Source organism: Panthera pardus, unplaced genomic scaffold (genome assembly GCF_024362965.1).
Source record: "Panthera pardus isolate Hobbes unplaced genomic scaffold, ASM2436296v1 HiC_scaffold_24, whole genome shotgun sequence".
NCBI lineage: Eukaryota > Metazoa > Chordata > Mammalia > Carnivora > Felidae > Panthera > Panthera pardus.
In genome coordinates, this window is record NW_026526810.1 from 12,350,991 (window position 1) to 12,362,825 (window position 11,835).

The window sequence follows — 11,835 nt, forward strand, 5'->3', positions numbered from 1 at the left end:
GGGGAGAGCCTCTGGAAATCAAGGACCCTTCCAGAAACCCGCCTGCCAACACTGGGCGCAGACTGATCCACCTCTGTGGCAAATGCAGTCTGGCTCATCATCCAGAGCTTCAAGAGTCTGATCCATTGGGCTGTTTCTTCCCACTGAGAAGTCGGATTCACCCAACAAGGACTCCGGAAATGACTGGATGTCAGCCAGTGACAGGAGTGTAAAGGCCCCAAGGAGGGGTAGGAAGCTGAAGCCGATGGCCACTTTCTGACCCTGATTCCGCAAGCAGGTCATATGCGGCAGGGCGGCAACACACGTCGGGCCAGAGGCTGTGGGGCCCCGCGGAGCATCGCTGCTTTGCACCCAAGCAACCAAGGGGGAGACAATGAGACTGTTTCTTCCTCTCAGCGGTGCCACTGTCTTGACACTAAGGGCATTGATGGGCTGGTTACCATGGGAACCTGAGCTGCCGATCCCATCCCATGGAGCATGAGGCTCCCTTCCAACAGTTGATGGCTATTCATCCCTGTTCTCCGCAGCACTGGACAGAGGGCCTTGTGCCTGCCACTGGGTCTTCAAAATCCTCCAACAGTACAGGCTCAAGGACATCAGGAAGAGCTGGGATTTGATGGGATGAGAGAGCCCATAGGGTCTGAAGCACCATGGTGGTCTCCAGGGTGGGGCACTGCTGGCCCTTGCGCTCTGTGTAGCTGACCTCACCTAGCAGCAAACTAGGGCATCATGGGGTCATCCCCATGCAGGAACACAGGCACAAGCCCGGGAGGGGCCCGTCTGCCAGGTGACTCCAAAAAACAAGGGATTAAAATTCAAAAAGTAGGGGTGGAGACGGTTCAGCCAACAGACATGGAGATGTACGAGTGTCACCTGCTCCTTCACAAACGCTCACATCCTCCCTCCTAACCAAGAGGCTCTGGTCAGGCAGAGGCTACATCTCTTACCTCTGAGGGCCCAGCACCAGTGAGAGCACACAGCAAACACAGAATAAGTGAGGGCATGTCCTCTGGCCACCCTGGAGTGGCCCCTCCATGATCAGAGAAATGGCAGGATTGGAACTGATCTTCAAGAGCAGCCAGAGGACCAACTACGGATTGACTTACCCAGGAAGCCCAGAGCCTGGTGGCAGAAATGAACAAGCCAATAGGCAATGTCGGGGTGATGGGGGCTGGGGAGCCTAGGAGGGCTGGGGAAATGAGGGCAGGCCTGCAGGTGGCTGGGAAGGACAAGAGGCTAGCCAGGGGGTGGGAAGGGCATCCCAGGGAGAAAGAATAGCATAAGGGAACCTGAAGGGAAGCAAGAGCGTGAAGTGGTTCAGGAGAGTTGGGGCCAGGGCAGAAGGAGGCCCGGTAGCAGGATGGACAGGTGAGAGGTGATAGAGGCCCCCCGGCCTGTGCTGGACAACAGCAGCAGGAAAGCAGGGGGATCTGAGAGCCATCCAGGAGACCCACGAGACAGGCTGAGTTACAAACCAGACGGGAGGCATGGAAGCAGGGGGAGGAGGCGGTGACTTCCGGTCCTCGAGCTCAGGCACTGGGTTTGCCAATCCTTTCTGGAGACAGGGACCACACAGAGAAGAGAAGGTTTACAGTGAGGGATGATTCCTCCATTCATAGTGTGCAGAGTTTGAGCAACTGAGTGTAGCATCCATCCTCAAAGGACCAAAACGGATTGGGGCATACTTTTCCCTCCCAAATGGAGAGATGTAAGTTTCAATACCGATGACAAGGAGCCAGCACCAAGTGTTCTGGATGGAAAAGTGCTGACACGCAGCATTGTGTGTGCGTGTGCATGTGAGCCAGGTGGAAAGAAGGAGAAACAGTGGCCAGTGGGGTCCACATAGGCTCTTTGTCAATGGCAGCAGTGAGCTGATGGCTTTCTGGCCCGATGGCTTACCTGTATCTGAGAAACAGGTCCAAGGTCAGTCAGCCAAAGGTGATGACAGTGGAAGGCAGGTCAGAGTGTATGGGTTTAGACCCTGGCCTGTCAGTCACCGGTTTGTGACCTGCACAAGTCAGAACTGAACTGGGCCTGAGCGTTCCTCATGATTAAACAGGCCTGGTAACACCTCTTTGCAGGGGTGGCACAAGGGCTCCATGAGTGGGAGCACCTGCAGAAGAGACATTCATTGGCTAGACACAAGCACGTGCCAGGGCTTCTGGTCAATGCCAAGGCCAAGCCACAATCCAAAGGCCAGAAGGGAGAGAGCCAGCCCTCCACTGCAGGGCCCTGGAAGGAGAGGGAGATGCATCAGCCCCCTGGCCTGGGCGGTGGAGGCTCAGAGGAACTGCAACTTAGAGGCAAAAATCTGTGCAAAGGCTCAAGACCCAAAAGGGCCCAGGGTGTTCTGCAGTGTGTGAACGGTCCTGCAGGGTCCTGGGGTCACCCAAAGCCCAAGGCCAGGCAGAGGCCTCAGGCAGGTGCTTCGGGCTCTCCACCCCGTCCACAGCTCTGTTGCTCACTTGCGCTGTTGGTTTCTGCCTCGAGAGACCCAAACTCTTCCAGGGGACCGTTCAGCTGAGCATCTACTCTGGCCTGATTCAGAGTCTCCTCCTGGCCACCTGGCTCCACGCACAGCCACTCAGCTTCAGTCATCTCTCTCCACCACAGTCCCCGTGACTTACGAGGGCAGTCTATTCAAATAAAACCCTGTCCACTTAACACTGTTACCATCTGAAGAAAGATGTCAAACGGAGGGTATGATACCATATGATACCACGAGCTTCACAATCCCAGTCTTATCTCTCTCTCCACCCTCACCCCACCACATCACACCCAGAACCTCTCCATTTCTACTCCCAGGCCAGCCTGCATGCATGGCTCTTGGCTCAGAGTATTAACACAAGACAGCCTCAGACTGAAAATCAAAACCAGATAACTAGGTCACAGGTGACTGCTATTCTGGGCCTCCCCTTGTCCCCCTCAAGCCCCCAACACTCTGCTCGGAACAAATGCTGGCCCATTATTCTAACACCTGGCTAAAGCTTCAGCTTTTTTTTTTTTTTTTTTTTTTTTTCTGATTGTAAGAACAAGCTGTCTGCAGCATGACAATTTTCCTCTGCTGACAAGTGAATTAAGCAGACCCACCTGAAATTCTGGGCCAGGTATGTCCCGTGCTGTAGCTATTTTAAGCAAAACTATTTAAGGCAAGTTCAAAATCATTTAAGGCTCTTAGATCTTTTAGGGGCCCTGGCAGCCAGCCTGCCTTTTTATGTTCAGACTCAGAACCAACAAATTAGCTCAATACCCCAGGCAAAGCAAAAAAATGCAAGGGAAAGTATGGTACCGAAGCACCACCTTTAAGATAAATATCACTTCCAAAAGCTGCAGGTGCTGAAATGTTGTGATTTGGTTGGTGAGAATATCTTGTTGCCATCCCTTTCACATGCATAACCTGTCTTTTCCTGGAGTCATTGGGGTCAAAGGTTACAATGTATATAGGTTAGAGTGAGGGCCATGTGGGCCACCAAATGGTTTGAAAGAGAAAGAAGCAGAGGAGGGGAACCTGGGTGGCTCAGTCAGTTAAGCATTCGACTTCGGCTTAGGTCATGATCTCCTGGTTCGTGAGTTCAAGCCCTGTGTTGGGCTCTGTGTTGACAGCTCAGAGCCTGGACCCTGCTTCGGATTCTGGGTCTCCCTCTGCCCCTCCCCAGCTCATGCTTTGGCTCTGTCTCTCAAAAAAACGAATAAACATTACAAAATTAAAAAAATAAAGAAACAGAGGGGGTAGAAGAGAGAGGGTGATGGCTGAGAGCAGGATTCTAGGGCTCTGGGTCTGGCTCTGCCCAAATAGCCTGGTGATCTGAGCTAGGCATTCTGGTTCTGTAGGTCACCAATTGCTTGACAAGCAGACTGGCCCAGCTCAGGAGGCCTAAATAGGGGCTTCTTCCTCCACCTGTGTGTCCACAGACAGTCTTCAGACAATCCAGGAACACCACGATGTGCGCATGTGAGGTGCATTTTTCTTTTCTTTCCCCCCCCTTTAACATTTCATGTGTATCGACATATATGTGTGTACGTGTGTGTGCGTAAGTGTACATATGTATGTGCATATATACGTGCATGTCTGCACCCATGTGTACACATCACCATATATAAATTTTGATACAAAGAAAAGCACAAAAGCACAAATTTATATGTTATATATACACACATGTATGCCCCTATATGTGTATATTATGAATTATAACACTGCAGATAAAGTTTGACATTCCTCTCTCAGTTTCTCCCCCCTCCCTCCCTTCTACTATTAACCTGAACTTGATGTGGATGCTTCCTACATGTGTATGCATTCACAAATAATACAGAATTACTTAGTGTGTTTTTTAAAGTTTACATAAATACTACTACACTGTGCACTGCCAATGTGCCTTTTCACATGTAGAGATTTATCTCTGTAGATACTTATCTGATTAATTCCTTTCTTATCTTTTTTTCTTAGAGAGAGTGTGTGTGTGTGAGTGGGGGAGGGGGCAGAGGGAAAGGGAGAGAGAGAGAGAAAGAAAGAGAGAGAGAGAGAATCCTGAGCAAGCTCCATGCTCAGCGTGAAGCCCAACTCGGGGCTTGGTCCCACAGCCCTGCGTTCATGACCTGAGCCAAAATCAAGGGTCAGACGCTAAGCCAACTGAGGCACCCAGGTGTCCCTGGTTAGTTCCTTTCAAGCTATTGTATAATATTCCATCATGTGACCATTTTGATTTATTTCTCCATTCTCCTACTGATGGATATTTAGGACGTGTTTCCTTTCATTTAAAAAATGTTTCTGTGACCTTCCTCTGCAAGGCTCCTTGTGCACTTACGTAAGGTCTTCTCCCCAGTAGAAGCCTAGATATGAACCTGCTGATGCAATTCTACCTCATTGGCAAGGGCCAAATTGCTCTCCATAGTAGTTATACCGATTTCCACTTTGACCAGCAGCCTTGGGAAGTTCCGTGGCTCCACATCCTTGTCAACACTTGATACTAACACTTTTCCACATCGGCCAATCTGACGGTGTGAAGTGCTGTGTTGTCACTGCCTCGTGTTGCACTGTCCTCATAACTCCCAGGAGGCCCAGCAGCTTTCCTCGTGTTCGTTGGCCGTTTGGGCTTCCTCTTCATTGAATTCCCTATTCATACATTTCTCCATTTTTCTACGTGGCACTTATCTGTTACTTATTGATTTATATCTTTTTAAATAATCTTGGCACCAACCTGTGTGCTATATGTTATAAATATGTTTTCTAGTCTATGTGCTTTTAAACTCTGTTGTGATGTGTTTGTTACACAGAACTTTTCATGGATCAATCTCTTCCTTTATTTGTTCTTTTTCTGTCTTAAGAAATCCTTTCCTGGGGCGCCTGGGTGGCTCAGTCGGTTGGGCGTCCGACTTCGGCTCAGGTCATGATCTCGCGGTCCATGAGTTCGAGCCCCACGTCGGGCTCTGTGCTGACAGCTCAGAGCCTGGAGCCTGTTTCAGATTCTGTGTCTCCCTCTCTCTCTGACCTTCCCCCATTCATGCTCTGTCTCTCTCTGTCTCAAAAAAATGAATAAATGTTAAAAAAAAATTAAAAAAAAAAAAAGAAATCCTTTCCTGTCCTAATGTCATAAAGGTATTCCACTCTGTTTATTTCTAGCTGGAATTTACTATTGTGTAGTGCAAGGTGAGGTAAGGATCTGAAGCGCCATTGACTAAAATGCCCACCCTTCCCCACCCGTTTGTAACTCTTCCACTCGCACATACATGTTCCCATACGTGCCCGGGTTTGAGTTGATCCCATTGATGGATGGGACCATCCCTGGGCCAATGTCAAACCATCTTTATGGGAAGTTCCGCTCCCTGGCACAGCACACTCCCCTCCGTTTTCTCCCTTCTCAGAGTCGTCTCAGGGATTCTGGGAACTTACTCTTCCATGTGAATTTTAGCATTCAGTTGTATGACTTCATATCCCATATAAAACCCTGTTGGCACTTCAACTAAATTACACTGAATTTATAGATTAATCAGGGGAGGGGGCATGTGATAATCAGTCCTCCCATGAATGAACATGGCTCATCCCTTCATTATTCAGACCTTTCTTTCAAAACATCTTTCCAATATTTTATAATTTTCTGCCTGGAAGTTTCACATTTTTTCAAAAATTTATTCCTAGGTTTCTAACAGCTTTTATGCTACAGTGTTTTATCATTTCTTTTATCTTCTCAGATGTTGCTGTTGGATAGGTAGCTACCGGTGACGAAGCACCCTGTTCAATTCTATAACTAATTCTAATAGTCTCTAGATTCTCTTGGATTATCCACGTAGTTACTTATACCACCTGTCAATAATGATTATCCACGTAGTTACTTATACCACCTGTCAATAATGATTATCCACGTAGTTACTTATACCACCTGTCAATAATGACATTTGACTCTTCCAAATCTTTCTTCCTTCTTTTCTTTCTTTCTTTCTTTCTTTCTTTCTTTCTTTCTTTCTTTCTTTCTTTCTTTCTTTCTTTCTTTCTTTCTTTCTTTCTTTCTTTCTTTCTTTCTTTCTTTCTTTCAACATTGTGGTGCATTATCTGGGATGGAAGGGTAAAAAAAGAGGCTAGTTTGGTTCTTGCTGATGCATATTTTTCAATGGAAAAGATCCAGAGCCTTTATCAGTCTGAAAGGCATCCATCTCTCTCTCTCTCTCCCTCTCTCTCTCTCTCTCTCTCTCAATTACTTTTGCACCACTTAAAATACATGGAATCAGGTTATCAGTTGCATAAAAGAGAGTAAAACAATCGAGCCAGGAGTTAGAGCATCACAAAGACCCATGAGCACAGCAGGGCTGTGAGTCAGGGCAGGTAGGAGGCATAACACTAGTTGCCCATTAAGGGTTTGGGGAAAGGGTCTCACAAAGGACACAGACCAGAGAATGCAGCAGGAGACAAAGAGCAGGGAGCAAAATTATCAGAGGTGACATACACTGTGTGGACCCAAACGGCTTCCATCCCTTGTTTTCCCTCAGTTTACTTATCCATAAATCAAACCTAATAATATCTACATCTTATTTATGAGTCACGAATTCTCCCAGCTGAAAAAGGCAAATAAGGTTTTTAAAAGAGTTCTTAGTGAATAGGTAGAGGTTGGAATGCTCCAGGCCTTTTCCACATTAGCAGTTCACTTGGGGGAGGGAGGGAGAAAAGCTGGTTTTGGAATAAAGAGTAATAGGCTCTCCTTGAGTAAACACACACACACACACACACACACACACACACACACACACAGCCTCTGAGACTGCTCGGATCCCCAACCAACTAATCCCTCCGTTTGCGAATGACACCCTGCCTCCCAAGCTGAGCGACAGCACCACGGCAGTCTACCCTGGCTGCATTGGACAGAACTGGAGGGTCCTTGAGAGACTCCCCAGAAGGTCCCAGGTCGGGGCAGGTAGGTACCTGGAGGAACCTCCCCCACGGGTAAAATGACAACAGCACACTGTGTATGAGACTCAGCTCAGTGAGTCTGACAGAAGTTGTTTCAAAGCCCTGGCATTTTTTATTCTGGGGGACAGGAACTGTGAGGGGGAGGCATTGTGTGTGCCTCTCATTGCCATGTCCAGGAGCTTCACGGCTCAACGTCAGTTCCCCTCTGCTCCTTTAATTATAGGAGCCAGAAACCCAGGCACTTTGTAATTTACCGTGCAGTTTGAGAGTCACTTTGAGCTGAAGACAAATTGCCAGGCCACCTGGGCAGAGCAGCGAAGTGTAGCAGGAGCCGGGGGGCCCTAGCAACCAACGGGGATGGCGCCCCGAGGAACACCTTCTTCAGGCTGGACCATCAGCTGGGGAGATTTAGGAACCACAGGTAGAAATGAAGCCAGTGCTACCCAAAGGCAACATCTTCCATCACAGGGTGTTTGAAGAGACCTGAGCAAACTGTATAAAAGATACACAAAAAGATACGGTGGCATTCTTTCAGACACACTCTGATCTGCCGCCTGAAGTACAGAGCAAGCCGCAGAAATTGACTTTTCCGGAAGGCCACACATCTCACATTAGCAGCTTCTGTGCGGGACTTAGGATGCAGAAGAAATGTCATTTACATTGGGGCCACACCACACTTTGCTGGCTTCTGTCACGGGTAATGATGAAACTAAATTTAACACCGCCTGGCACTAGGGTTTGAGTTATGAGCTGGTGCTTCCCTGTCGCTTCGCTTCATCCCTCTAAGTGTGGAGTTTGTAGGAGATTTGTTAACTGCACAGAGAGGTCCCCTGGTGGGACCGCACACTTCAGTCTGTTGCCCCTCCACGGGCCACAAATCAATCCCTTGCCCCGCTGCCATTCTGTGGGGTTGGCGCAATGGGGGTGGGGGGGTGGGGGGGGAGGGACCTGCCTCAGCCTCCTTTGGGGTTATGCCACCTTCGTGCCCAGGGCTTGTCCTCTCTTGCTAATTGACAGTGATAGCGATGGCCCAGGCCGTGGGAGGGCTCTGGGCTCACTGACCAGGGTTAGGGCCCGGCCTGGGGTTTTGATGCCCGACAACACTGATCTTCCCAACAAATGCAGCCAGTACAGACTGCCACCGTCCCTACAGTTGAAGATGGGATGGGAAAGTGACTCGCCTAAGGTCATACAGCTAGTGTGGAGACCAGCCCTGAGAACAGCGACAGAAGCTCAGAATCAAAGCCAACTCCCCGGTGCCGGTGCCGGTGCCGGAAGGGGTCTTAAACGCAGGACCCCTGCCTCCAGCCCACCGCGCGGGTGCAGGGTCCTGAGCTGCCTGCAAAGCCTCTGACGGCTGCTTCCAGGCTCCGGGCCGCCCTCCCTCCTGGAGCCGCGGACACCGAGTCAGCACGGGTCCCCGAGCCTCTGGGCCACGCGCGTGTCACCACCAAGCCGCGGGGCCGCCCGGCGCGCTCAGGGTCCGGAGCCCCGCGCCGCCTCCCGTCGAGGACAGCGGGTCCGGTGTGGCGGAGCGGGGATCCGAGGCCAGGGAGAGCTTGGTGGGCACTGAGGACAGCGCCCGCGGGCAGAGCGCGGCGCCCGAGACCGGCTCCCTCTCCCGCCCCGCCGGGCAGGTGCCCGCGCCGGGCCGCCGGGCCGGCGGAACTGCCCGCGGCGCTCCAGGCCCGAGTGGGCGCCCTGGGGCCACCCGATGGGTCCCGCCGAGCGTCCCGCCTCCCCAGGCGACTCCCCGCCGGGCGCCGCGGCCGCCCCCCGACCGCGAGGGCCGAGCCGATCGGGACCCCTGCCCGCGCGCGGCCGCCGCGCCGCGGGCCGGAAGGAGGCGCCCCCTCGCGCCGTGCCCACCGGCGGCCGGGAAAGTTTTGGGCGCGCGGGGCCGGCCGCACTCACCTGGCCCAAGTTGAGGTAGCCGTGCGCCGCGGCCACGCGGTCCGCCGCGGCCGGGCCGCCCAGCACTTGCACTGCCCAGTGGTTGGTGTAGACGGGGCGCGGCGGCGGCGCGGAGCAGGCGGCGGGCAGCGCGAGCAGCAGCAGCCAGCGCCAGGGGCGCGGCGCGAGCGACCGGAGCCCGGGCCCGCCGGCGCCCCCCGCGTCCACGGCGTCCACGGCGGCGGCCCGGGGAGGCGGCCGGGGCCCGGGCGCAGGCGGCGCGCGCGGAGGCATGGCAGCGGCAGGCTCGCGCGGCGCCCGAGCGGCGAGTGCGCCGGGGGGGTGGGGTGCCGCCTTTTAAAGCCGCTCCGCGCCGGGGAAGCGCCGCCGCCGCCGCTGCGGGCGGGAGCGAGGGAGGAGGAGGCGGCCGCGGCGCGTTCCCGCCCGCGCGGCCCGGTGGCGCTCCTGGGCCCGCGCTCCAGCGGCTCGCACCGGGACCAGCGCGAGCCGGGGGGTGGGGGGAGGGGGGCACCGGGCGGTGCGGGCGGGCGGCGGGGGAGGCCCGAGACGCCCCCCACCGGGGAACTTCTCGCAGACTTTTAGGGCTCTCGGGACACAGGCCCAGGGCGGCCCCGAGCGGCGGCCCTGTCCACCCCCAGCACGTTCTACCAGGAGCCCCGAGAGGCTCCCCCCGCCCGGGGCAGCTCAGGTGAGTCCAGACCGGGGAGCTCAGGCCCGAGCCCTCCCACCCGTCGGGCATCCTGGAGGCCTCACCCACCGGGTCGAGTTTAATCTCATTGAAGGGTGGCCTTGCTCATCTCAGTGTGAGATGGTGGGTTTGCACGGGCTCTGGGTTCCAAGGGAAAGAAGCCACAAGGAAAGACAGAGTCATGGCCCGGTGGAGAACGAGGCCTGATTGGAGAGGCACGTTAAGTGGGGCCAAGACCGCTGACAGATTAGCCGGACTCAAGGAGTGCACAGCAGAAACCCCGCGGCGCAGCCGACCCTGGAGAAGCAGGTGGTACAGGTGAATCCCCAAGCTGTCTGCTTCGTTTTCTGTGTGATCTTGGGCACGTCGCTGTCCCTGCTGAGCGCAGGGCTCCACCTGTAAATGGGGATGACAACAGTATCCACCCCGTAGGGCTGTTTTGAGGATGACATGAGCTCTTGCGGGGCGATAAGCTGTCCATAAACGTTTGTTTTTATGAGCCCAGGGCCTGCCACATGGTAGGTGTTCACTCGTGTAGACTCTTAAAAGCTCCCGGTGAGCTGGTACCAGTCAGTGGGAAAGTGAGTTGAATCATCCTTGCCCCTGCTGCCTGGAGCAGCCTAGAATGCAGCAGGTAATTATTTGGTGCACCCTGGAGAATTATGGAAGTGTTCACACTGTGAACAAGCAAGCGGGGAGAGGTGAGGGCTGCTTCAGGATCTCTTCTCCCATTACTTTCAGGACCCCTTGGTCCCAACTGGCGACACGTGGAAAGCAAGACTTTACCCGGATGAATACAGGAGAGAAAACAAAACATAGGCCCCAGGAGGCCTTGAGGTGGGAAGGCAAGACGACCACTGATCCAATGTCCTGTTTCCAGAAGAAATTCCTATGGAGAGCTCGCTCGAGTCTGTGGCTTGGCAGATAGAGGTGGGGCAATAGGGGGCAGGAGGGGTGGGGAGAAAGCAGGATCTGTGGAGGTGGCTTCCCCGGGTCCTTTCCAGCCTCCCTCTCAGGAGCCCTTTGGTTTCGTAACTGACATGATTCATCCTTTCTGCAGGCGTGAGTCACCCTGAATGGAGGTGAGAGCACGGGAGGTATGGTAGGAGGCCCCACAGGGACAAACCAAATCCTTGTTCACAGGGCTTCTGCCAGGGAACCTGGAACCTGGGGATTCATTTTCCTCACATTTTTCTCTTTTCTGCACTAGATGCAACTTCTCCCACCTCACTCCCCCTGGCCGAGTGTGATCAGCTCCCTGGACAGACACTCAAGGCCTGCCCCATGCTGCAGAATCAGGCCTCTTGCATCCCCCTTACAGACGGCCTAGACGCTAGCCTGCCCCTACCCACTTAAGAGACAGGAGGCCCTGAGGCAAGCTGGGCTATCCTAGAGGTCACAGCCCCCCTCTTAGCCAAAATCATACCCAGAACCCTCACCCTGTCTCTTCCAGAGGTCGCCTAGCTGTCCACAGAGAAGGGATGCTGGACTGAGTCAAGGGGCTGGATTAGAAGTCTCACTCTGTCACTTATGAGCAATCCATGTGGGAGACACCCATCTCCCTTCTGGCCCCTGTCACCTGGACTGGGTCGGCTCTGTCGCAGATCCTGTGTTGTGCCTCTTCAAGTATGTGGCGCTCTTCAAGATAATGCTACACTGCACATAATCTAAGTTATTATGAAGCAATTCGTCCCTCCCCAGAGGGCCCCCACACACACCCCCCCACCAAGACAGCAGTGATTTTTGACAGGCAGAGATAAGAGTTTTTCCATAATAATTTAGTAGATTCAGGGATTCAGCCCACTGAACTGAGGAGCCTAAAATGTGTCTGAATTTT

The 11,835-nt window shown here is 53.4% G+C and overlaps 1 protein-coding gene across 2 annotated transcripts in view; it reads right to left on the reverse strand.

Moving 5' to 3' along the window:
- The window catches only part of PCSK6 (proprotein convertase subtilisin/kexin type 6), a 191,294-nt gene extending 181,668 nt beyond the window's left edge, over positions 1-9,626 (reverse strand). The window contains exon 1 of one of the 2 annotated variants that reach the window (XM_019460080.2): positions 9,311-9,626. In XM_019460080.2, coding sequence (XP_019315625.1) covers positions 9,311-9,583 — 273 coding nt within the window. In that variant the 5' untranslated portion in view covers positions 9,584-9,626. The remainder of the gene's footprint in view (positions 1-9,310) is intronic. The other variant, XM_019460081.2, reaches the window with a different exon arrangement.
- Positions 9,627-11,835: the final 2,209 nt, after the last annotated feature.